The sequence below is a fragment of the Acomys minous genome (assembly GCF_964271855.1).
Source record: "Acomys minous genome assembly, chromosome: 13".
NCBI classification, from domain to species: Eukaryota; Metazoa; Chordata; class Mammalia; order Rodentia; family Muridae; genus Acomys; species Acomys minous.
The window spans coordinates 25,129,239-25,156,164 of NC_140495.1; the positions used below are offsets into that span (position 1 = coordinate 25,129,239).

The following is a 26,926-nucleotide window of genomic DNA, read 5'->3' on the forward strand; positions in this document are numbered from 1 at the left end:
GCTTTCCTCTTCCAGGACCACTCCCTAATCACACATCTTCTGAAAGATTGGCTCCTCTGGTTCTAATGACTTCTCAGTTTCCCCCAACTTTGAGTCATCATTACATGAATGCCATCTCCACCTCTTTAGAAACAGCCATATCATGTGCTCCTCCCCCAAACAAGTTATAGTGTCTGGACCTCAAAGTTTTCAAAATACCGTTAGCCCAGCCTTTGTCATCTATCCATTTCCTGGTGGGTGTGATAGCCACCCTGGCTTAAGCAGCTATGGAGCAGAGCAGACCAGAAGGTGAACTGGGACAGACACGGCATGCAGAAGACCAGGTTGGCTACTAGAATACCATCTGAGACAGAGTGTGGTTAGCCTTCTGAAAGTGTTTGCCACCAAGAAACCATGCGTTTTCCTCAGTTTTACACAGGGACCAGTACTAGCGTTCTCAGGATTTGAGAACTAACAGTTTCCACACAGGTGAACTTTAGGATGAAAGGAGAAAGGGCCAAAGGGTCAACCCGCAGCCACAGGGCCCTGCTGCTTGTGAGAGCATTGACATGCTTTTTCAGATGTAGAAGCAAAGAGAAGAACATAATGTGCTCCCATGAGAAATGCTTCGTGCTCTAGTTAAAGACGCATGGGGTGGTGAGACCTAATTTCTCTGTAAATGGAGCACAGCCATCACATTGGCGCCCACCTCCCAACAAGTGCAAAGACACAGGCATTTTTTTTTCCAGATTCTGAAATCTGGAGAAGAGACAGGACAGGCAAGAAGCAGGTGTGGTGGGTCAGCCTCCATCAAGGTGTATGCAGCAAACAGGAACACTGTCCTATGGGAAAGGGATACAAGGTCAGTTCTGAAGGTGCATCTAAGGCAAGGCAAGCATGAACTGACTAGCCTTGGTGCATCAAAACAAACAGGTGAAGTATTTTGTTCAAGCTTCAAACATTACAGAAGGGGGCTGGATAAGAAGTACCAGCCAGGCTGCAAATATCAATACTTAATTCTTCTTCCTGGATAAAATGTAGTGCTCCAGTTTCCCAGGAAGCCACAGTTTGGAAGCAGCTTGTGAATGATGCCCATAGGTGAATGATCTCTGTATCATGTGCAGGCTTCCTGTCACTTCGTCCTAGTGGTGAGCTGGCTCCTTCTGATCTCTGGACAAACTTAACTGCTCACATCCCCCCATAGTGTCCTAGCTGCTTTTACCATTAGAGCTTTGCCCAGAGATGGTCCCTGGCCTGATCTCCTCTCCTCCATTCGTCCCTGCTTGGTTCATGTTCTCTCTTTATTTCTGTCCCTGTCATCCACCCCATTTCTCTCTGCCCTTCCCCAATAATTTTATACCTGTATAACATGGATTCTGGTTATTATAACCTCCCCATCTCCCTCCTGTCCCTATTACCCATAAACCACCTTACAAGTCCACTTCCTGCATACATGACATTTTTGTTCTTACTGTTGTTGATTTTGTTTTATTTGTTTATTTGTTTGTTTGTTTTGGATTTTTTTCTTAAGACCCACCAACTTTAACCAGGATCATCTGTGTGACCATGAGTTTGTAACTATCCATCACAATCCTCATCGTGGAATAAATGTTGTCTTGCTATGGCTGGGCTGATGCTCTGATCTTTTTCTTTAGCTTGAGTCTGTTTTTTTTCTTCCCTGTCCTTTGTTATATTCTGGTTATCATGGCTTCTTTCCTAGGCTGACAGCCCTCTGAGGATGAGATTTGTATTCTTGCTCCACACAGTGAGGCTAGGTTTATACATAAGAAGATTCCTCCTTTAACTGTGGCTTGGTACATTTTGAAAAATGACCATATGAATGTTGTAACCACCACAATCAAAATAGGAAACAACTCTCTCATCCCAGCATGCTCCGCGCCCCCTTTGTCCTTCTGCTCCTGCGTTTCTAGAAATGTGTAGAATGACATCAAATAGCACGCAGTCTTCTTGTTTGACTTCTTTCACCAGCGAGTGGTTTGGAAATTGACCCAATCCCCACATCCCCACCCTTGCCCCAGTATCAGCATCTGATCTAATCTGCATTTATTGTCCTGCAAGTGGCCATTGTCTGGACACACCCATTTGTTGTTGACTGTATTGGCTTTCAGCTTGGCTCTATTCTGAGTAAAAGCTTTATGATCATCTAGAAGCCTTTTGTGTAGTTTATGCTTTAGTTTCTCAGGAGTAAATCATATAGGATTAGAATTGCTGAGTTGTTTTACAAAAGCAAGGAAAATCCTAACTAAACTGTTTGGATCACTTTGTACTGATTTACATTTTTAGAAGCAATGAGTTTGAGGATCCCAGTTGTTCCATCAGAAGGTGATATTACCTAATTCACCATGGCGGCAGTGTGATGAGAGCCTGCTGTACCTTCAATGTAATGTCTCTGATATCCATCGAGGCTGGGTATCTCTCTGTGTTCATATTTTCTCTTTATATATTTATTTGATGACAGCTGTGTTTAGTTGTTGGTCATTTTTATTACACTGCTTATCTTCTTCTTAGAGAATTCTGAGAATTGTTTATATAGTTTGGATACAAGCCTTTGATGTGATATGTTTTCTAAATAATCTCTGCCAGCCTGTGGCTTTTCAAAATTATGTTTGCTAGGAGTGATTTTTTTTCAAAGAAGCTTATGATTTTTATGGCATTTTATTTCTTAATTATATTTTATCTAGTTTGTTTCATGTCTCTTCTAATAATCTAATCCAAGGACACTAGGGTTTCTTTCAATACTTTCTTCTAATGGTTTTATAATTTAAATTCCTATGCATGGGGCTCTGATCCACTTAGAGACAGTTGTTATAAACACTGTGCAGTAGGATTGAGGTTTGTTTTAGGTGTATGAATTATCTTTTTTTTTTCACCTCAGGAGTGTTTACTGGAAGGTCTGTCCATTCCCTAATGAATCTTTTGTTAATAATGAAATGACCACTGACATGTTTATTTCTGGACTTGGTTCTTTCCATGAGCTACATGCCTACCCACTTTTTAAAAATTATGTTTTTTAACATAGTTATTTATATTATTACACATGAATAAAATAAACTACATACAGCAAGAAGATCCATGAGACAATCAGGAATTATATAAATGTTACATTCATAGTGATTTGACTATTTGTATTTGGCAAACTTAAACATCTTTCCTATCTTATTGGGTTTAAATTTCTGAATTAAAATCGGTACCTATCATATTTCATCTCTATTAACTTAAAATATCTATCTTGATCTAAAAACATCTTAACCCCTAATCAACTAAGCTTAATTGTAAGACTAAACTATCTGGTCTTCAACCCATTTCCTCTAAGGGTGGTGGGTAGGTTTCTGTTTGCTCTCTTGGTCTACAGGTGCTTGTTTTCATCAGGAGTTGGTTATAAGTTATTATTGGTCTTATACAGAGAAAAAACTAGGTTGTACTCATGGATGTCTCTCTTTTACTTTATCTTTCTTTCATAGGTAAGGAGAGAGAAGCTGAAAAAAAAAGATAAGGGGATATAAAATATAGAGGGAGGATAAAACAAAAGATAGATTATTGAATCTACTCCTCAACTCAAGGCCTTAATTGTTACTCACAAATAAGGTTATTTTTAATTCATTGCTATAGAATTTTGTATATTGATGCAAAATAAGTGTAATTCTGATACATTGGTATAGAATTCAAATCTAAGATCATTCTTTACACACACAATATATACTCTAATATGAGGTATACCCATCCAACTCAATTATAATACAAGGTTTTTTTCCCAATACCTTGAAAGTGGTGCTCCAACCTATTTAGGATAATTAAGTAATACAAGCGAATTGTTAGTTGACAAACCATGGTCCTGTCAAATGCTCGTCTAAATTTATCACAAAAATATATATCCTAGGTCTAACAGATAGATATGATTCTATAGATATATAAGGTAAAATAGTTAAGTAAGGTCTTCAAAAGCCTCAGAAACCTACAGAGCATGTCATTTAAAGATGTTTTTATTATTCTAAAGATTCTTGGACAACAAGACAAGTTAACTCCTGACAACACCCAGCCTACCTCAAAGAAGATGATGAAAATCAAAGAACGTCCTTATGGAGTTGGCTTCAAATGTAGCAAACCAGCCACTGGGCAAAATGCCTACTCACCTTTTTATCAGTGCCTGCACTGACTTGATTGGGTGGCATTTCATTAAATCTTGGTATCAAGTAGTGTAAATCTCCCAAATTTGTTCTCCTCAAGATTATTTTGGCAATGTCAGGTGTCTTTTAAATTTTCATATGAATTTAAAAATTCAATATGAAAAATTCCTGCTGATACTTTTTAAGGACTGAATATAAACTCTTCATTCCCTAGCTCCTCTCCCAAATTCTGAGATGGTAGCCATGAGCTTTCTTTGACTCTCTGGGTCAATTTTGGGGACAGTTAGTTGTGTTTTTATTGAGTCTCCTAATTCATGAACACTGTCTCTATATTTAGGTCTCTAAATCCATTCAACAGAGCCATAAATATCAGAGAATTAGTCCTAAGTGTCTCCTGGCTTTTGACACTATTATAACAGCATTTTTTATTGAAAATTTTATTTATCCATAGTTAGTACCTATAATTGGTTTTGCTTCATTATATTGACTACATTGCCTATGACATTACTGAATGCAGTTTTTAGATGGATTTTTTTTTTTAATATAGAGAAATTTGAAACTGGAGGTCATGTTGTCTGTATATAAGACAATTTTACCTTTTCCATTGCAAACTTATACTTTATTAATTGCATTGGCTTGAAGCACCAGTAAAATGTGAGTGTAAGTGGGGAGTAGACATCCTAGGATTGTCCTTGTTTATATCAACAAGGCTTTTTCTTAGTGGCTCATTCCAAGAACAAAATTCATCCTGTGGAAATAAAATGCATTCCTTCTTTTCCCACTATGTGTATCATATTTCATTTAAACTTGAATCACATTGGAAGCAGCCTCTTTTGCAGATATTTTTGTTGTGTGAACTTAATGATTGCCTTGTGTTTTTTTGAATATTGAATTGAATTGAGACCTCCCCACTACTCCGTTGTGCATAAGCTTTTAAGTAATTCCACCCTTCTCCATTCTCTATTCATAAAATGGGAATGTTTGTGTCTCAAGCCTTTTATGAAAATTTCAATCAAGGGTTTAGGTAAAAATAGTACAATTATCATCCAACACCCATAATCTTCCCACTCCATTCCATGCTTCCTTCATGTACCTGAGGTTGGTCTCACCCTCTCAGAGATATCTAGCTTGGATTCACACACACACACACACACACACACACACACACACACACACACACACACTGCATAAAATACACAGAAAGCATTCTGAGCATTAGGGTAAAATGGGAAACATTTTGAAAAACGTTTGTAAAAATTCAATATCTACACATAAATGTGTCTATTAGAGAGTGATTAAGTAGATCACTCTTCTGCTAAGTAGATCACTGAGAAGATCAATCTTCTAAAGGACACTTGCAAAAGCTTAAAAGTAATGTCATGCCTAGTAGTAAAGATTTACATCCTGATCAACAAGTAGGAGAGAGGGAAGGGGAGGAGAGAGAGAAAAATATACTGGGATAGCATGAGTCTTCTGAAATCTCAAAGCCCAGTGACACACCTCCTCCAACAAGGCCACACCTCCTAATCCATCCCAAACAGTTCTACCAACTGGAGACCAATTATTCAAACCCATGAGCCTATGAAGAACATTCTCATCCAAACCACCACAGTACGGTTAAGTAAGATGGTGCACATTTAGCCTGAGAGTTTGCAACCCATAACTTATGGAATTGACCCACAGACAAAGCATAGACATTATTTTTGTTTATGTATCAAGATGAAGACATTCATCAGCCCTGAAAAAAAATAAAATAAAAAGGGTTGAGGAAATTAGAAAATTGGGGAAAAGTAAGAAAACTTGGGGCATGTTCGCATTTTCATTTTCCAAATGGGACAGTTAAGCCCTTTTGGATCTCTGTTCCTCTCCTATGAAATGAGATACAAATTCTTAGCACTGCAATTATTGTAAAGATTAATGAGCCTTGGCTGGGGAGGTGGCTCAGTGGGTAAAGGTGCTTGCTGCCAAACATGGGATCCTAAGTTGGAGCCACACAACTCAGTGAAAGGAGAGAACTGATTCTCTTCTCTGTTGTGCTCTGACCCTACCCACATGCACACACATGCACATTAGACAGACAGACAGACAGACAGACAAATGTGAAGGGGATTAGTAAACCCATATGCATGAAATGCCACCTGACTAGCTGCAGCGGTGACAGGAATAAAGGGATGCAAACCTGTAGGTAGAAGGAAATCAACTCCTACTGATGCTGGAGCTGCCTCAGTCCTAAAGTCTATATCACCCACCCGCTTTGTGCAGGAGCATCATTACCCAGAGGGCACAGGGAGTCCGGATAGTGAAAAGACAGAGTTTGGGAATCCAGCACAGGGTATTTGAGTGGCAGGATGTGCTATATGTGACATCATACCAGCATCTTGTAGTTGAAGGCATTGAAACGCTTGAGAAGCTACTGGTCTCACCCAATACTGACTAAGCCAGAGATGAAAGCAGGAACTTTGCCTACATTGAGCCAGGTGGCACAGTGGATCGCAAACTCTAGGTGAGCTCCTGGTGTCTGCTCAATACCCATTTCTAATGAATAGGCCCCTAGGTTTAATTAAGGAGAAAAGAGATTAATTGTTTCTCCCAACAGCTGCAAATTATTTACATTGCATTCATGTTGATGGCTAATAAAAGAGCAAAGGAGTATGGGGACATCCTGGGACGGCTGTAATTCTTACAGAGTCTGTAATGAAGTGCAGGTCTGAATGACAAAATGTAAGAATGGATGAGCCTGCTGCCCTGTGCATACCTGAAATGGGCAGAACTGCTCTCTGCTCTGAGCAGGATTCAGTCAGCAGAAATGGATCTCAGGGGCTCAGACATGAGACCAGCTGGGCACATATTCCTGTCCCCAGCAGACTGCCAGCCACACACTTAGTTTTTGACTGCTGGGGAAGGGGTAAGAAATAAGTAGTGATTTAGGGTGTGGTTCCCCCTGCAATCCTGGGACCGCTCTTAAATGAACTTTTGATGGATGGTAGATTGGGAAAGGGAAGGATAACAGAGTTCATCTCAGATTTTTCCAGAGCTACTGAAAAATTGGTATAGTACCTTACAGTAATGTAGTATTCCATGAACTTCTCCTGGAGAGCTGTGAACAAACGTCTACCCACCCCGGGTAGGGGGCACCAATGACAAGGCAAAATAATGACTCCAATCAAATCCAGCCTGGTGAAGTAATGAATTTATTGAGCTTACTTGCAACAGCACAAATGAGGGGGTACTTACAGTAATGTGTGACCCCCCCCAGTCATGTCACCCAAAAGTCTCACATTGGCATAGATGAAGACTGCCCCAGGCCTGCCTAGGTGAAGTATCCCCTTGATTTAGTGTTCCACTCTCCACTCCAGGACCTTTGGAGACCACATGCAGCTAGGGCAGAATTACATGCCGCCAGGAGGGGTTCTGTCAGGGAATAGGAATCCTTGGTGAAAGTCTAATGACATGTCTCCTATGAGGGAACCTCAGTAGGCCCAACATGAGGGATGCTTGGGGGTAATCACGACTGCTTTCACTTAGATGGTATGGCCGTCATGCTATGAGGGACAGCGTTGTGCAATGTGTGTGTTCTATACATGAAATAATAAATGTGTATTTGTGTTTGTGAATATCTCTGGGATATGGCGAAGTGTTAAAAGTTTGCCTTTCTCACCCGTTATGAAACATGTAGTCATCTTGAGGTAAGTCACTCTTTGCAGAAGCCTTTTCTTTACCATGTTTACAATGATCACACAATTTCGTAGGTTGCTGTGCAGAACATATATGACAACAGCTTTGAATCTATGGAGCAGAATGTGAGGGCGGGTCACATTAGGTTGGCGTGTCATTTTGCTTTTTAAAGTATCTGCTTTGCCTTCTTATTTCTGTGGATGTATGTGGAGGATTCAAAGGAGAGACCAGAAAGTTCACAAAGGCAAGGACACTGTTATTGCTGATGTAGAGTGTTTACTGGAGGAGGCAGGGAGATGCGCTGAAATGCCCCTGCAGATACCCAAATGACATCATAGGGACCAGTACAAAAATTAGACAACACTCCCCAAGGAGATGAATGGCTGAATGGTAGAAGTTGGATAATCACCAGAGATGTCCACATGTGAACATACAAAATCTTATCACATCTCATCTCAAGCCTCTTGCTGTTATTAGTCCTTGTTAGATATTACAGTTGCTTGGTAGGGCTCCTACATAGCATCATGAACTGAGTACCTTCAGAAAAATGGAAATGTATACTCTGTCACACTTTTGACTGCCTGACATCTAAAAGGAAAGTGTTACAAGGCCATGCTTCATCTGGGCTCTGGGAAATGATCAGGTTGAAGCTCCCATCCTAGATAGTACCTAGTGGGCAGTAGAAGCACAACTCGTGTGTGTGTGTGTGTGTGTGTGTGTGTGTGTGTGTGTGTGTGTGTGTGTGTGTGTGTATTTGTGTGTGTACATGTATCCTATAAGAGGAGATCAGAGATCAAGGTTGAATGTCATTCCTCAGGCATTACCCACATTATTGTTGTTGTTGTTATTATTATTATTATTATTATTATTATTTGCTTTATATCCTGGTTGTAGCCCCAGCCCTCCTCTCCTCCCAGTTCCCCCTCCCTTACTCCTCAGAAAAGGGGAGGGAGCCCCCCGCTTCATATCCACCTCAGCTCATCCAGTCATATCAGGACTAAAAATGTTCTCTTTCCCTGTGGCCTGGCAAAGCAGTCCTATGGGGGGGAAGGGGGAGGAAGGGTAGTAATAAAAAAGATGGCAATAGAGTCCATGTCAGAAACAGTCACTATACCCATTATTAGCAGGCCCAGTTGAACTTTGAGCTACCCACTGGCTACATCTGTGTAGGGGGCCTAGGTCCAGTCCAGGCATGGTCCTTGGTTGGTGCTTCAGTCCCCACAAGCCCCTCTGGGCCCTGGTCAGTTGGCTCTGTTGGTCTTCTTGTGGAGCTCCTGTTACCTCCAGGTCCTTTTCTCCTTCCCCTCACTTTTCCACAGGACTCCCTATGCATCGCCCAATTAGATGCTTAGACTCATTGTCAAAAATTATTATTATTATTATGATCATCATCATCCTCCTCATTATTGTACAGGGTCATTCATTGGGACCTCACTTACAGGTTGGGTGTCCAGCAAGTCACAGGAATCCACCTGTCTCTGCCTTCCTGGTTCTGAGATTATAAGCACTGGCCTCTATGCCTAGCATTTTGCCTAAGATCTAGGGATCCAAAAGGTCTAAATGCTTATGCAGCAAGCGGTTTGCCAGATGAGTTATTTACCCAGGCCAGCTCTGGCTTCCATAATGTGCTTGTTTGTTGCATGCTTGGCTGTCTCTGCGAGGAAATTTCCCCTTTTAATAGAGACATTAGTCATCATCATGGAGGACCTACCTACTAGTAGTCCCGTTGTAAATAGATTGCCTCTGTAAAGATTTTATTAAAGACTAATTCTGAGGCACAAGAGGCCAGCATGCTGACATAAGTTTTAGGTGGACTGACATTAAACCTGCAGCATATTATATATATATGTTTATCAATTGTTCATTAGATGATGTATGATTTGAACTGGTCAATTTACTGAAAAGAAATTTTAGTTGTAATATAATGTAGACCATTTTAATAGTCTTTAAATAATCATAAAATACTCAGTGTTTGTTAAATATTGACATATATGGGGACTTGTACACATATGTATTATATTTGCATGTGTGTTAATCTACTAATGGCATTTACGGATATACTCAGTTAAGTTGATGTCAGAATTCCCAGAACAGAGGTGGTTGGTTGGTTTTGTTTTTGTTTTGTTTTGTTTTGTTTACTAATAATGAACTTCAACTCAGAAACATTATTAATAGGTAAAATTAGAAATTTCAGCTCTTCATAATATCTGTCTATTCTGATGTTTCCCCTTACCATATGTGGGCCTGGGGTGTGTCATTAGGCTGTCGGTGCCCATCTCTAAAGCTTTTCTACACATCAGGTGGGCTGCTGTGTTTCATGACCGAGGTCGTTGGATGAGAGACTACGATGGGACAAACAGGAAATATTGGTAGCTCTGTTACAAATCAGTTATTCACATAGTGATCTTTTTGCTTCGTGTTGCTTTCTAGTCAATAAACACAAGCCATGGATCGAGACGTCGTATCATGGAGTCATAACTGAGAACAACGACACAGTCATTTTGGACCCTCCGCTGGTCGCCCTGGATAAAGATGCCCCAGTGCCGTTTGCAGGTAAGATGACTGATTTCTTGGGCTGGCCTCATTCTGGAGGCCTGATGTGAAACCTCCATTAAGTCTAGCTAGGACCTAAAAGCTCTCGTCACCACCCTGCTGTAGACAGCCTGTGCTTTGCTCATTGCCTGTGTGCACTCCTTTTCTCCTTATGGTTATTCTTCTTCACATTGCTTCCCGTGGAAGACCCGTGTCCCTTCTGTTGGTGTTTGCTTATGTTGTTTTGGTTTTCTTTGAGACAGAGTCTCTCTATGTATCTCTGACTGTCCTGGACCTCTCTATGTAGACCAGGGTGGCCCCCCGAAACTCACAGAGATCAGCCTGTCTCTGTCTCTGCCTTCTAAGTGCTAAGATTAAAGATATGTGCCATAGGCCAATTATTTTCTTCTAAGAGGTGATAACTTGCTGAAGTTGGAGGAGTTGGAGTTGGGGGAGTTGGAGGAGTTGGACCTGGGAAACTCTTTGGGAAACTTTGCTCCTAGAGATATAGTCTATAGATATGATAAAATGTGACAACCACTGTCCCCACTACCTATATATCACATGGCGTCTTATATCTTGGTAGAGTGGCAAAAAAGGGGGGGGGAATAAAACATATAAAAAATACTTGCTAAAGATAGGATAGGACTGTGCTCTTGATTTTCAACATGAGTGTGGTTTTTTAGAAGAGGAATATAAAGTCAGAGTGACTTTGCCCTTTGGGTCTTTTGGCTAGAGAGCTTTCTCGGTGTCTTCAAGGGTATCGCTGCTCTCACCCTGACCTCCTTCAAAGGTCAGACTCCAGAAAGGATGTGCAGAGAACACTATACGATCAACCACTTCCATGTATTTGGGTAAAGACAAGAAAATGGGCAAAGCCTTGCCTAGGAGGCCTTACACAAAGAATGGCTGAGGATGCCTGAATCACGAGGAATATTGTTAACATTTTATAACTGTCAAGAGAAAGACAGGAAATTTAATGAAGGTTTTCAAGACCTCTAGAAGATTGCTTTATGATCGATGGGTGCCAGGCAGGGGTTCTCACCATGATGAAGTCTATTTTTTCTGACAGTTTGTCTGCTACATTATGAGCTACTTGAGCAGAAAAAAAAAAGACTCCTTTGCACTTTTAAGAGAGATGCTCTGCACAGGCCTTTTATTCATTACAGAACATTATAAAGTCAGGAGCGGTGGGCTGGGTTAAACTCAGTGTTTTGTGGAGATAAACCCATAAGCACTCTTACAGAGATGGGGGAAGACTCTTGGGAGGCTGTCTCTTTATTTTTGTATAGAGTGATGACTATCAAGGGCACCTAACTGTGACTTGCATGATGTTTAAGGTTGAAGAAATCCTCAAACATCTTCCAAATGTCCTCTAACCAAATGATGCTTTGAAGGATAACTCTCATGCCACTTCTTTCTACAAAAGATGAGGTCCCACCCCTCCCCTTCTTTAGCAGCCCAGGAACAATATACCTTACATTCTTCTGGATATAACTAATATGGCAGTGGGGTTAACCAACACCTTTTTAACCGTGTCTGGAAATAAGGTTTATGAAGTGAGTATCAACAAAAAAGTGTTTGGATCATGGGAATGTTTGGTTTGGCATTCAACATATGTTTTAAAGATAGATATGACATTTAGAAACTGGTAGATTTATCATAAAATGCTAGATTCTGGTTAATCTCCCTGAATCAGATCTCAAATAAAGAGAGAGAGCTGAGTCACAATCTCCTCCAGTTCTTTCTGTTTTTCCTTCCTTTAGCCTTTCCTCCCTCCCTCCCTCCCTCCCTCCTTCCCTCCCTCCCTCCCTTCCTTTTTAGGAGGCAGCACTTATCTAGGCTGACCTGAAATTCAGGATAGAACCCAGGCTGTCCTCAAACCTGTGACCTCTGGCCAGAGCCATCTGAGGGTGGAATCACAGATCTTCATCATAACACTCAATTGGCTTTCTCTTTCACCCTTGTATGAGCCCCACCTCAGCCCTTTCTCTCACAGTTGTATGCACAGAGGCCTTCCCACTAAGCAAGGCTTAGTCTTTCCTCTTCCTGTCTGGTGCTTGACCTCTCTTTCAAGCATAACAGAGCAAACTGCTGGCCAACTTCCAGGAAATAGCAGCGTGTCCTTCAGTCATTCCAGTGCTAGGAAGCTGAGGAACTCAAAGATGAGCACTATGTCCGAGTATTCACTATGCCGGCCCATAAGAAAATCTTTTTTGCGTCCCTTTGTGAGCAAGGAACCGAAGTCTGTAGTATAGTGACCCGCTCCAAACAAAGAGACCACAATCAAAATAAATTTAAATTCAGATAAATCTGATATTTGAGAGTGTATACTCGTATCCAATTACTTAGCTTTCTCATTTGTTGGGGCTTATAGACAATTAAAAATTCACCTCTGACATTCCGCCTTACACCTATCAGAATGGCTAAGATCAAAAACTCAAGTGACAGCATATACTGGTGAGCATGTGGAGAAAGGGGAACACTCTTTCATTGCTGGTGGGAGTGCAAACTTGTACAACCACTTTGGAAATCAATCTGTGCTTTCTCAGAAAACTGGGAATGGGGCTACCTCAAGACCCAGCTATTCCACTCCTTGGAATATGCCCAAAAGATGCTCCATCACACAACAAGGACCCATGCTCAACCATGTTCATAGCAGCTTTATTCATAATAGCCAGAACCTGGAAACAACCTAAGTGTCTCTCAGTAGAAGAATTGATAAAGAAACTGTGATACATTTACACTACGGAATACTATTCAGCCATTAAAAACAAGGAATTCCAGAAATTTGCAGGCAAATGGATGGAACTAGAAATGATCATCCTGAGTGAATTAACCCAGACCTAGAAAGATATGCATGGTATATAATACTCAAATATAATTTGGACACTAGCCCAACAGAGATGTCTCCTGAAAGTCTTCACTTAACTGGAAACTGGAATAGATGTTGGGAATCTACGTGAGAGAGGTAAGGAAGAATGGGAAAATAGAAGGATCCAGAGGTTCCTAGAAACCTACAAGAAGACCATTAAGACTGGCAGATCTGGACCCAGATGAATCAGCTCAAACTGCTGTACCAAGCAAGGACAATGCAAGCACTAAACCTAGACCACCCCCCCCCCCTATCCAGATGTAGCCAATGGACAGCACATTCTCCACAATTGTGTGGAGAGTAGAGACTGACTTGGACGTAAACTTTGGTGCCTCCTACTTAACCACTTCCTCTTGGTGGGGAGACCTGGTGACACTCAGAGGAAGAGTAAGCAGGCTACCAAGAAGAGACCTGATAGGCTGTGATCTTATAGTGAGGGAGGAAGTCCCCTTGTGTCACAGACCGAGGGGAGGGGAATAGGGCAGAAGACGGAGGGAGGGGGAACAGGAAGATACAAGTGAGAGGATAACAATTGAGATGTAATCTGAATAAATTACTTAAAATAAAAATAAAATAAAAATTTTACTTAAAATAAAAATTTTTTACAAATTCATCTGGAGATTCATCAAGGCATTTCATAAGTTGAAGCCCCATCAAGTGCCTTAAACTTGAATTTGAATTTTATCCGACGTGCTCACAGTTGTTCAGGCGTGTTTTAAAACAGAGATTTGCCTCTCAACCAAGCCCTGAGTAGCTATTTCCAACCAGAGGCAATTTCTATACTCCACCTGTTATTTTTGCAGCTGCCTTAAAAAAAAATCTGGCTTAATGCATCAAAATATAATCTGCCAAGCTCTTAAGAGTAAAAAATAAAGGTGCTTTTTTACTGTGGTCAAAGCTATTTTTCTCAGTATTATTTATGGCCAGCTGTGAGACAGGACACAGACACAAGCCATCCATCCATGCTACGGGCATTTATTTTAAAACATTTATCTTAAAAAGAAAATACCAAAGATTTATTTCAGATCCCTATCATTCTCATAAAATTGAAAAATTTATATCTGCCTTCGTCATCACCCTCCATGTCAACTGGAGCTTTTGGTCCCCCCTCACAACCACTTGTGCACTGGGGGGTCGCTTTTCCAGCCTTCTACCTGCATCTTTACTTCCTGCCGAGCGAGTGAACTGAGCCGAGCTTCATTACAGGCCCTTCTGATCAAGTCATTTTGTTGTTGTTGTTGTTGTTGTTCAACTTTATTTCTCTTATCTTCTCCTGCCTTTTAGGATTTTTAGGAAAAAATAAAATTCTTCCCCAAGAATTCTGTTTAAAAATAATGTAGAATTACATGCTACCGTAAGCAGTGTTCGTTTAAATAAAAAGGAAGGCATCAAGTGGGGGAAAAAATATGGGAAGTGCTGTAAAGTGCACACACAGAGCGCACACCTTCCTGTCATTAGAGACTCTTAGCATTTCTTCCTTTCAGTCTCGTTTCCATTCCTTGCTAAAAATGATCATCATGTCTTACATTTAACATTGGAATTGAGTGTTCTAGAACTTACCTTCTCCCTATTGACAGGGTATCTATTTCTATTTTGTTACAACACATTTGCCTTTCCGAGTCTACTGGCGGATTTATTTTCAGCCGCCGTACAACGACATGGTTCAAAGACTTCCAAGCTCCTGAAACACTTTAGCCTGGAATCCTAGTCGCACCTTCTGAGTCCTCCTTCCCTGGCTCCCATAGTGCTCACTCTGTTAATGATTTGGTGACAGTGTGGCAGTGCAGCTGATCATATTAGCTTAAATAACATCGTCTGTGAATGATGTCTTGTTTTCCAGGCTTGTAATTTGGACAAACTTTTTAAAAAATGTCTATGCTGCGTGTCCCAAATGTGGTAGGTGTTTAAGAAATTGGCATTTTCCTTCTTGGCCTTTTCTCCATGCTCATTTTATAGAGGGAACACCCAATCCACATTGAGACTAAGCGACTTTCCCAGTGTTCTAGGATGGGTGAACTTGTGACAGGGACAGGAGCCTGCCTTCTATAGGACACTCTGAATTCTTGTCCCTATGATTTTTCGCTTTGAATCCCTGTCCTGTTTGACCAGCAAAAGCTCCAAGAGAGTTCAGCCAGTTCCATTAGACTTGCTTGGCTTACTTCTCGACTCAGAGTCTGAGCTCTGTAGATTTGACCTTCTTAAAGAATCAGACACAGATAATTCCTCAAGTAATAATGGAAATCCCATCCGTTGCCCGACAAAAAAAATGATAATGAAAGCAAGCTGGGCGCACCGTGAACTTATTAATTTCTACATGTGCCCCCACTGAGGCCTGTTAGGAAACTGTGAAGACTTTTAAATTTGAAGGGAATTAGATTGCCTTTCAGAGATAATAGAACCACGACTCATTTGTCTACATTGGGCCAGCCTGGACTTGTCTCTTGTAAGGACAGGGCTGCAGAGGATGATCAGGCATAATTGACTGGCTTCTCAGCCTGGGTGACTCTCTGGAGGCTGCCCAGAAAATTATCTAGAATATGATTTGACCTGGTTTGATCAGCTGGTTACCGTGCAGGCTGTGGGAAGGACTGCTCTCTCTTTTGTGGTTAACTCCACTTCTCTTCCTATTCAGCTCAGTGTCTGCCTGTCACCTGCCTGTCCTCGCCATCGGTGGGCCTGTCCAGGTACCTGGCTCCCACCTAGGGCTCAATAGGAGCCGAGTGGCAGAGACCTTTCAGGGTTCAGTTGGCCGTGCTATCTTATAGTAAGCAGGGAAGGCAGAGGTCATAAGCAGTCACTACTTCTATTACTTTTAGATCGACAGACGTCATTGTATGCTTCATAAGATAAAATAGGTTTAAAATCATATCAATATATTGTAGAGCATTTAAATCCGGCTAAGTGGCAAGTACATACCCTGCATAATGTGATGATTAGTGCTGTCAGATTGACAAAAACTGCAATCGCCTGGGAGACGACGGGACTTTCATAGCAGCCCACTGAGGTGGGAAGGTCAGTGTGGGAGGCACCATTTCATGGACTAAACCCTGAACCGAATGGAAAGGAGAGAGGGAGCTGAACAGCCCACATGCATCATCTGCTCTCTGAGGCCTAACTATGGGCGCTATGTGCACACCCGCCTCAAGCTCCTGCCACTGAGTTCACGGCAAGATCTGACGGCTAACCTGGGACCGTGAGCTGAAATAAGCCCTCTCTCCTTTAAATTGCTTTTCTCACAGCATTCTTTTTTTTCTCCTTTATTAATTTATTCTTGTTACATCTCAATGGTTAGCCCATCCCTTGTATCCTCCCATTCTTCCCTCCCTCCCATTTTCCCCTTACTCCCCTCCCCTATGACTGTTCCTGAGGGGGATTCCCTCCCCCTGTATATGCTCATGGGGTATCAAGTCTCTTCTTGGTAACCTGCTGTCCTTCCTCTGAGTGCCACCAGGTCTCCCCCTCCAGGGGACGTGGTCCAAGGTGAGGCACCAGAGTATGTGAGAAAGTAATATCCCACTCTCCACTCTACTGTGGAGAATGTTCTGTCCATTGGCTAGATCTGGGTAGGGGTTTAAGGTTTACGGCCTGTATTGTCCTTGGTTGGTGCCTTAGTTTGAGCGGGACCCCTGGGCCCAAATCTGCCTATCATAATGTTCTACTTGTAGGCTTCTAGGACCCTCTGGATCCTTCTACTTTGCCATTCTCCCATGCTTCTCTCATCTAGAGTTCCACTAGAATGTCCTTCCCTCTATCCCAGTTTCCTGGTAAGTAAAGGCTTTCGTGGGACATGCCCCTTGGGCTAATATGCAGATATAAGTGAGTATATACCATTTGAGTCTTTCTGCTTCTGGGTTATTCTCACAGCATTCTATCGCGTGAGCAGGAAAGAAGCCGGGGCACACGGCTGTCGTCTTTTAGTGAGAGGCTATCACATCCAGCCCACTCTCTCCAAGAGTGTAATATATTATCACAAACTATAGCTACCTTTCTTGACAGTAGAGCTCTTCAGTCAGTCATTGCAATTACACTGCCGTTGTGCATCCTGTAGCCAACATCCCCCTGCCCCTCCAGCCTCTGGCGACCACCATCATTACTCCCTACATCTGGTATCAGCATTCTTCAAATTCCACCAAAGAGGGAAAATCAGCTGCCTTGGTCTATTTTTGCTGGCTTGTTGTTCCTGGCCAGACACACATGTTTTATGCATTTAGGCTCTGCGCGGGCTAACTTTATAATCTCAAAGTTCTCACTAAACTTTTCCAACGCAGCGTTCGTAACGGAGGCATTCATAGCACCTCCTCCTGGGATTAATGTGTGGATATAATTAGATATTAATGAAAAGTGCCTAGAGCCCTGTCTGGCAGCCAGAAAGTGCCCAATAAATCATAGTTGTGTTAGTCATAGCAGTGGTAATAATGAGAGTCATCAGAGTAATTGTGGTTCTTGTTCTCATCAATAAGCCACAAGTGTTTGCTTCCTTTTTCGGTTGATTACAATGGCGCAATTATAATCTGTGATGTTGATGATAAAGGAAAGAGAAACACAAGTCTAGAGTCTGTTCTAAGGCTTGATACAGTCATCCAATCAGATGGCTGTCCTGATTCCTCAGTGGCATGGTGGTGTGGGAACGGCCAGCTAAATTATATAGTTTGAAGATTGTGTTCAACGCCATAAATAAATATCAGCTAGCTGGGAATAAATGGTCTGAGATTCTAACCACAATTTATCCCTGTGGAATAATCTATTGCAAGCTACATTTTCAGATAATTGCAAACCACGTACCCTTTTAATATGCGCGTGCACACACACACACACACACACACACACACACACACACACACACACACTTGCACCTGCCATTCATTCGATTGCAATTTAATTCTCACCAGCTTGTGAGGAGGAAGATCAGCTATTATGGCTGTTTTGCAAGTAAGGACATGGTTGACTTTATAAAAGCTTGTGAAGTTTTCAGGTTCATCTACCAAAGAAGCCCAGGCTCCCAGGCTGCAGGTCTCTCTCCGCTCTGTCAGTTGTCCACTGTGGGAGGCTGTTCTTACTGGCTTTAGAATTTCTACATGGGCTTAGTCATGGCCTCATGTAATGTCAGTCTCATGCTAGGTTCATTTCTTTTAACTTCTTTTTTTTTTCCTTTTGATCATATAAGAAGAAACATGTAATTTGGGAGATTCAAATCGTCACCAGCATCTCCTTTACCTAATTATCTTCTTGATGAGACAGGAACCAGATCTGTCACAGAGTCTTCCATAGACAACAGCAGCAAAGTTAAGTTTAATGGCATTCTGTTGTATTTTAGTTAGGGCAGCTCCTACTGAAGTTAGTAGCATTGTTAATCATCTCTGGTGTTTTCATTTTAAGCAATCATTGAGGTTTGTTTGTTTGTTTTAATCCCACTTAAAGAAAAATACAAGCAAATATGTTTCTGTGGCTTTTAGAAGTATCATAGGTCACTCAAGAGGTCTGTGATGGGACACAGAGACATAGTAGATAAACCTCATCGAGAGGGGTGCCCTCATCTGGTGTCCTCAAGGAATGGCTGCAGGGCCCAAGCCATCTTCAGTCTGTGTTGCCCTGTGGCTCTCCAACCTCTAGTCCCAGCAGCATGAGTTAAAGAAAAAAGTGGTCTTTCTAAATAGTGCCTGGATCTAGCCCAGATTACAGCATATCCCTCCTGACAAAAGCTGCATTCTGTTTGGAGTCCACAGTCCTTTGAGGTCCTCAGACCTCACGGAGATGAAATCTAGAGTAAGTCAGGAAAACATAAACTAAATGTCTGTTTGTCCAAGTGTATGTGAAAAAGAGTAAAAAGAAGAAAGTAAAATCCACTTATTTTCCAGGAACAGATTCTATTCTTTGATAGATTTGTGTCTTTTACTGCTTCCAGCTACTTCCTAAAGTGATACAGTCATGTAGAGTTGACTACCAGCAAAACTATGCACCACACAAACAGTTACTTAGGCATCCCCCCACTTTGGGCTGTGTAGATTATTTTCAATAAGTTTATTTCCTTTCCTTTCCTTTTCTTTTTTTAAACAAAGCCTTCCATGGTCAACTATATGAAATGACTTTTTAAAACAAACCTAACTTGGGTTTCATTTTTGAGTTTTAACTCATAGTGAATGAAAACAGCTGTGTTCTTTCAGCAATGGTTTGGTGTTGTGTCCTCAAATGTTTTGCTGATATACACTGTGATTGCCAATTTCATGGCAACTAGTGGGTTCAGAGTAGACAGGATGATGGAGGACTCGCACTCCCACTGCACCTACAGGGGAGCACCATGGCCTCAGATCCCCAGGCTTCCTACCTGTGACTTTAAAACTGAAACAATTGAGGGGTAATGGGAACAGCAGACTGTATAGAAGATGGAAGACCTGGCCAAGGTGACATGGTGATCTCTGGAGAAGGTCACAATGGAAAAAAATCCATCCATGGTCCTTACAGTGATCGTAGCCAGGGGGCCTGGTTCTGTGGGAGCTTGCGAGGTCCTGCCAGTCAGGCTGGGAGGGCAAGCCGCCATGTGCCATCAGTGTGAGATAAAGTACAGATTTGGCCCTGCTCTTTGCTTTTGACTTCTGGCTTGCCAGCTCCCAGCCTTGCCAGGGATTGGTATGATAGTGGGGCCATATTTGGGGACTTTCTCTGGCCATCTATACAAAACATAATGCGCTCTTCCCAGCTGTTCACTTCTACAATTGTAGTTTCTCTTTCTTACCTGCTGATGACTGTCAGTGTAGGAGGCAGGCTTCCACCCGAGTAGGAGGCCCATTCACAAATCCTAGTATAGGAAGGCTTTGCCTGAGTGGTGGGGGTTGCAGGGGGTGCAATTTATCCTGCTAAGGACATTGTCAATGGTGCTCACTATAGAGGAGATGCTGGCAAAAGAGAAAGGAAGCATTCCAGATCTTCTGCCCTGCCGGTGCTTGAGGTCTTTGCCCTGATTGTTTCTGGAATAAATCTTTCCTACCCTTTTCTAATGAATTTCCCTCTTTCCTTCCCCACCAATTTGTCCCGGGGTCCCTGACACTGCCTGTTTGTGTAGCCTCTGTCACTAGGTGCTTTCGTGTTTCGTCTTTTTATTTCTTTTGTGAAGGCTGCTTGTAAATTTCCTGTGCGGCAGCTCAGCCTCCATGAGCCTCATTTGGATGGCCCGTTCTCATCTTCCACTCACGTTCTCTGCTAAATCCCGGGACCACAGCATCTCTATGGGGGCTCTGGCTTGAGACAGTTTGCTGACATTAGCTTCGCACCTCTCTGTGTTCGGTGGGCAAAGGTGGGCTCCTGTGTGGATGTGCAGTGAAGCACATCAGCCAGGGAAGAAAGAGAGTGTAGGTCTCAAACAAATCAAATGCACCCAGAGGGATCTCTGTCTGACTGGAAGCAAGGAGAGGGGCCTGGGTAGCTGGAGTACATCCATGAAGAACCTTCCCCAGGCCTCCCAGGCACTCTTGCCTTTGTGAAACAACATCTCACCATATAGGCCAGGCTGGCTTCCAATTGGAAAGTCTTCCTGCCTCAGCCCCTTGAGTACTATGCATGTACTATCCATGCACTACCTTACTCAGGAGAATCCTCCTTAAAGAGAAGATGCTGGTTAAATCCTCCTTAGGCCAGGTTCATGTGTAAGGACCGACCAGTGGGCACTAGTGCTCATTCTCCATCAGTAGGCTGAAGAGGCATCCAGGAAGAGACGCTATCCTGGCATACCTGATGCTGAAGAGGATCCTAGGATGTGGGATTATCAGCCAAAACTGGCAAGGTACAGGTGAAACCAGAGTTGGAAACCCTGGGTGGGGTGATAATGGTATTTCAGAATAAGCCGCTTGAACATGCCACTAGGAGACAACTTGAGAAAAGCCTCTGGATGTGGAAAGCCCATGTTTTTTGGGACCCTGCATTAATGACAGTGCTGTATGAAAACAAGATGAAATGTGAGCAATGAAATAAAGAACATAATGGTGAGAGTGCTGCCAGCCCACATGGTGACCATGCAGATTGGAGACAGGTATTCCTTTTTATGGATGGGCACTGCCCCACTCCACAGCACACAGCTTAGTGAGTGAAAAGAGAGAGGAGCACTTCAGCCCCTATATGTCCCCTTGGTCCTGTATCCTCATGCGGAAAACAATTTGCACACAGCAGCACTGAAAATTGGCCAAGGTTTATGGTTCCTCCATACTGTATTACAAACACTGCGTCACTTAAGTTTTACAACGATCCTCTAAAATAGGCATCATTATTATGTCTATTTTATAGGAGAGACTGAGGTTAAACTGGATTATACAGTTTGCCCAGGACACAGTGGTAATGAAGTTGTAATTCTAGCCTGGATGGCTCAGCTAAGTACTGTTATGCAGCAGCCACACCAGAACTTAGGAGCCACAGGACAGCACCCATTCATCCTTGCTCATTACTCTGCCTGGTAACTGGGCAGCTCTGTCAGTCTGAGCCCGGTGCAGCTGATCCTTGCTGGGTGCGTTTAAGGGTCCATAAGAAAGCAGTGGCTCTGAGAGGCTAGCTTAGAGTAGCCACAGCTAGGATGACGCGGGTCTCTATGTATTCTTTCAGTAGGCTGCCTAAGAGGCAAAAGTACTGTCTTACGATATCTACTGCTGTGATGAAACACCATGACATTGCCTGCTCATCACCAAAGGAAATCAGGACAGGAACTCAAGCAGGCCTGGAACCTGGAGGCAGGAGCTGATGTGGAGGCCATGGAAGGGTGCTGCTTCTTGGCTTCCTTCTCATGGCTTACTCAGCCTGCTATCTTACTGAACCCAGGACCACCAGCCCAGAGATGCCACGACCCACAAGGGGCTGAGCTCTCCCCCAATTAATCACTAATTGAGAAAATGCCCTACAGCTGGATCTCTTGGAGGTATCTCCTCAACTGAGGGTCCTTTGTCTCTGATGACTAACTTGTTTCAAGTTCACACACAAAACCAGCTAGTACAAGCACACACAACCCGATCTCAACAACTACCTCTGACAGCTTTGTCACTGTCTCATTAGCTAACAAAAAGTCTCACACCCACTGCCAGAGTCAGAGTCCATACCATACATGGAAATGGAGTCATCACTGTAGTTTTACCACAACCTACCACTGTGTCACAAGTATCCATAACCTTTCTGCATGCAGAATACACTGTCCCCTGTTACAGAATCCCAGAAGTCATAGCCAGTCATAGACCATGATTGGAGCCCAAGATTTTGAGTTCTTCATAATTGGCTATAGCCAATCTTAATCCACAGGCCTGTGAACTAAAACAAAGATACGTTACCTTTCTGCCTTTTAGGAGACAGAAATCCTCAGTCAACACTCCCATTCAAGGTGAAACTAAAAGGGAAATCTACAATGATCATTAGCAATCCTGATATATTGCTGGAAGGTCTCCTCATTTTGAAGTTCTGCTACCCATCTTCGTCTCTGCTCCATATGCTGTTCAGTCAGCTCTTTTCACCACTGTTTGTCTCTGTTCCATCCCAAATTGCTGGACTCAACAGAAGTCAGCATAGTGCTGAGGAGACCAAGATCCTAAGACTCTGGGTAAACAGCTGTACTTGTCTTCTTCTCGGCATCAGAGACTGGGTCTCATCTCAGTGGAAGGACACGGGAAGAACTTAGAATACCAAAATCAGGGGAATATGGGGGGGTCTTATATAGTGAATCAGGAAAATTAGAGGAAAAGACCATTTTTTGTTTCATTGTTGAAAAAGAAATTCAGAGGATCCATGAAGTTCCCAGTTGTAGATATCTTAGAGCAAGAAGAATTTCAAAGCTATAACATGCCTTTATTGACTGTTACCACATCAATGAGCTTATGGGGCTTTCTCATTCAGTGTTCTGATGGCCAAGTTCTAAGCCATGTGACCTTGCCTACCACCTACCAGTAGCTGGTCTGGGGTAGGCTCCTGACTCCTCCATTACAGCCTTGGGTTGACCACCTGGATTGAACAGCTAAGGGAGGCCAAATGGCCTCTTGTTGGTCATAGGGAATCTGGAGTACATTTGCCTATGAGGGGTCTGGAGTTAGGGAGGGTCAGAACGTTGAAGTACCCCTATGAGTATCAGCTCTCAAGTGGCTCTTTTGTCCTGATGATCTCGCACTCCCATGCTGCTCATTGCTACTTTTGATCGTACCTCCATCCCCTGAGATGCCTATGTCTCAGATCTTAAGGAGTTAAAGAAGCCAATGGAACCTATGTATTAGCATGGCCACACTGGGAGCATCATCTGGGCCACAGAAACACCAAGGGTCTATGGAGGCTCAGCTCAGTGAACAGCATAGAGGAATGTGAACCAGGAATTTGAGAGCATGCAGGAAAGCCTCTTTAAAAGCTGCAGTGGGTGATCATCACAGCAAAATCAATGACTGAAAATCAGTCCTGACTGTCAATAATTGGACTGCTTAATAGCACTGTTTACAAAGTTAATACATATTCCGATCTCTGCTACAGAAGCCACTCTGCAGCATACTGCAGTGGCCACTTGAGTAGGCCTGGCAACGGAGCTCACCACGGTTATTAATTATGAATAGGCTTTTGTAAGGTCAGTGGCTTTACTTTAATAGGAATCTGGGGCCCGTGAACACAAGCTCCAAATATCTTAGACTTGTTTGAGACCCACATCAAAGGACAGGACTACAAGCAGGCATTTAGAGATCATTCTGCCTGGCAGAGAAGTGAGGGTGAGATCACTGAATACTTTGGCGTGAGTTCAGGGCTCGATTTTATTATCTTGTAGCTGCCTGTAATCACAGATGAGGCATCAAAGGCCAGCTGTCCCCCATGAACCTTGACAGTCTATATAAACTAATTACTTTTTTATGAGCCATCTTTTCAGAGTCTTGAAGAGAGGGCCTATTAAGCCAAGTTCAATATGATCTAAAAACTTTAAAAGTTATTATTATTTATCTAAGTTCCCATGGAGTGTCATGGTAAATGACATACTTGGCAATACTTGGCTTGGGTGGCCATGAACGTCATCAAAACACAATATTCTGCCTTTTTTAATGGAAAGATGAATGCTAGTGCGACAGTGTTTCTCTCTGCACATGGCTGGTGTTAATGGGGCAAGGAAGAGAGGCCAAAAATGCATGTGGACCATGCCGTACCTGTTCTCTGAAACCCACTAGGCTATAGACTACACTCCTTACTCCTTAGCCTTTGATTTTCCATGTCTTTCTTAAAGGCTGTATAGAAGTTAGCTATCAGCCACAGCATTCCCGTACAACCTAGACTTCTGCTGTCCCCTGGGCCTCTTGTCAGCTGTCCATGCTCACTATGGATCTGCTGCACGGCCACCTGGCCTGATCTGCTCCTTGGAGATCAGACTTAATGCCAGCACCTTTTGAGGGGTATTCTAGCCACTCTACCCCTGGTAGCCAGTTACTGCCTCTGCGTATTTATTACTACAAAAGTGTCCTCACTGGCTTACGTGGATGATCAGCTTCCCCTGCATCAGCCCCTGTAGAGAGCACTGAGCCCTATGGACCCACTCCCCTTTAATCACATATCTTCCTGGAGAGCCAGACAACTAAGGTACTTCTAGCAGTCTCTTCCCCACCCATGCTCCCATAGACAGCTTCTCCATGCTAGTGCCTTGCGATCCAGTCCTTGGTGTGTAAACACAAAAGCCTTCTTCCCTCCCAAGGTGGAGAAGGCCCCTCCCAGGCTTGAGGTAGGAGTTCAAGCCTGTGGTGCTCTGAGCTAATGAACCTGCCACTCAACCACTCCCATCTTGGCTGCTCATCTGTACCGCACTTGTGCAAAGCAGTCTTTTTGCTCTCAAGTTTACATGTTCCTACCCCCACATACTTTCCACAATGCCTAGCCATCTCCTTCTCTGACATCTGGGAGTGAAATATACAAAACTGATTAACAGAGAGGCTCCCGAGGCACCTGGCATCCAGCATTTGAAAGTTGGTGTTAGGAAAGTCGCAATGGGAGCTGTACTGTTCTGTCTGCCCTCTATCAGGCTCCCACTTCCATCTTTCTCAGGGTCCTGTTCTGCACTGATGTCCTTTGACTCTTCTCTCCAAGTAAGACCATCATGGCCCCCAACTCCTGAAGTGCTCACCTCTATCTCAGCACCTGCACATAAAGCTGTAATTGTCTGTTCACAAGCCTGCCTTCTCCTTGGCCTTGAGCAGGAGTGTCCTAGTTGGTGCTTAATGAGCATTTGGTGAATGGCTGAAAGACATGGCTTGCCGCAAATCTAAGCTGACCTGTGACCTTATCGCATTGTCTCTGGCGTGTTTGCTCTTGGGCTCAGCTTCAGGTTCTGCCGTACTTTCCCTGTAATCTGTTTCATTGTCTGCTCTTCCTACCAGAGCAGGCTTGTCCATCTGTAAATCCTAGGACTAGATCTAGGTTAGAAATGTTCTGTACATATTGGTTGACTCAGTTTGCAAAGGGACCAGTGGCTTACAGCTCAGTTTTAAATTGCAAAGGGATGGGGCAAAGAGAGGGATGTAGGTTTCAAGAGGGGTCATCCATGCTGCTGCCATTCTCTTTGCAAGGGACAAAGCTGGCTCAGGGGCAATGCCTCCACAGCCACTGATTTTTTTTCAAACAATTCTGCCATGACTGAAGTATCCAGTAAAGGAAGAGGCCCAGCCAAGGGAGAGCTGAGCTGGAGTGGCCTTTGGTGACCAAAGAGGAAACAGCTCAATAGAACAACAGGTTGCTGCCTCACAGCAAGGAGTTAATATTTGCAAAGAAGGGTCTTAAAAGTTAAGGTATCTTGAAATAACAGTAGATTGTCATGAAGGTTGTAAGAAGACATATAAAGCTCCCGTGTGATCTTTGCCTCATTTCCCATACTGCTTACATCTCGTGAAGCCATATTATGGAAGCATAACCAGGGCATAGATATGGATGAAAACCAAGATACAGAGCATCTCTGTGTCACCCATAAACAGCTACCTCTCCTCCCTTCCTACCTACAACTCTTCACTCCTGTTCTTGTTTTGTGACTTAATCATTCCACGTGTTATATAAATGAAATCACATAGTAAGCAACCCTTTAGAATTGGATTTTGACTCTGTTGCTTTCTATGAAAGTTAATTTTGGCAATTGGTCCAGCCTTTTTGTTGCTCAGTAGTACTCCATGACACAGACATACAACAGTTTATTTAACCGTTCATCTGATAAAAGAAAATAAGACTGTGTATTTTTCTTTGAGACTTTCACACATGTGTGCAATGTGCTTTGCTCATGTCCTCTTGGGTTTGTTTTTGCATGTGTTTTATTAATACTTATTGCATGTATGCCCATGAAGGAAAGGGTTTGTGTGTATGTGCATGTGCGTGTGCGTGTGCGTGTGTGTGTGTGTGTGTGTGTGTGTGTGTTTATTAGGTTTTCAGATCAGAATAATTCTGGCTTCATAGAATAGATTTGGTTATATTCCTTTCCTTTTTATTTATGGAACATCTCTTCCAGTTTTATTTCAGGATCTTCCTAGTGTACATTCCACTCTTGGGGGCCCAATCTGGGGTTTCACTTAGAGAAGAGAAAGCAAACTGTGGTGACAGCAACAACACCAAACTGAACAAGATACAGAAATAGAGATACACATCAAAATGATTAAAGCCCACCAATGTGCTACCCGTGACTACAGGAAAGAAAATGTAAAAATAACATAGAGTGTGATAGCAAGACCAAATTATGTATGGAAATTGTAGAAATAAAGTAAAATGAATA

General features: G+C 42.8%; 1 protein-coding gene across 2 annotated transcripts in view; it reads left to right on the plus strand.

The window, feature by feature from the left end:
* Positions 1-26,926, plus strand: part of CLSTN2 (calsyntenin 2) — a 591,071-nt gene that overhangs the window by 221,489 nt on the left and 342,656 nt on the right. For both annotated transcript variants that reach the window (XM_084751748.1, XM_084751747.1), the window contains exon 2: positions 10,230-10,352. In XM_084751748.1, coding sequence (XP_084607874.1) covers positions 10,230-10,352 — 123 coding nt within the window. The remainder of the gene's footprint in view (positions 1-10,229; positions 10,353-26,926) is intronic.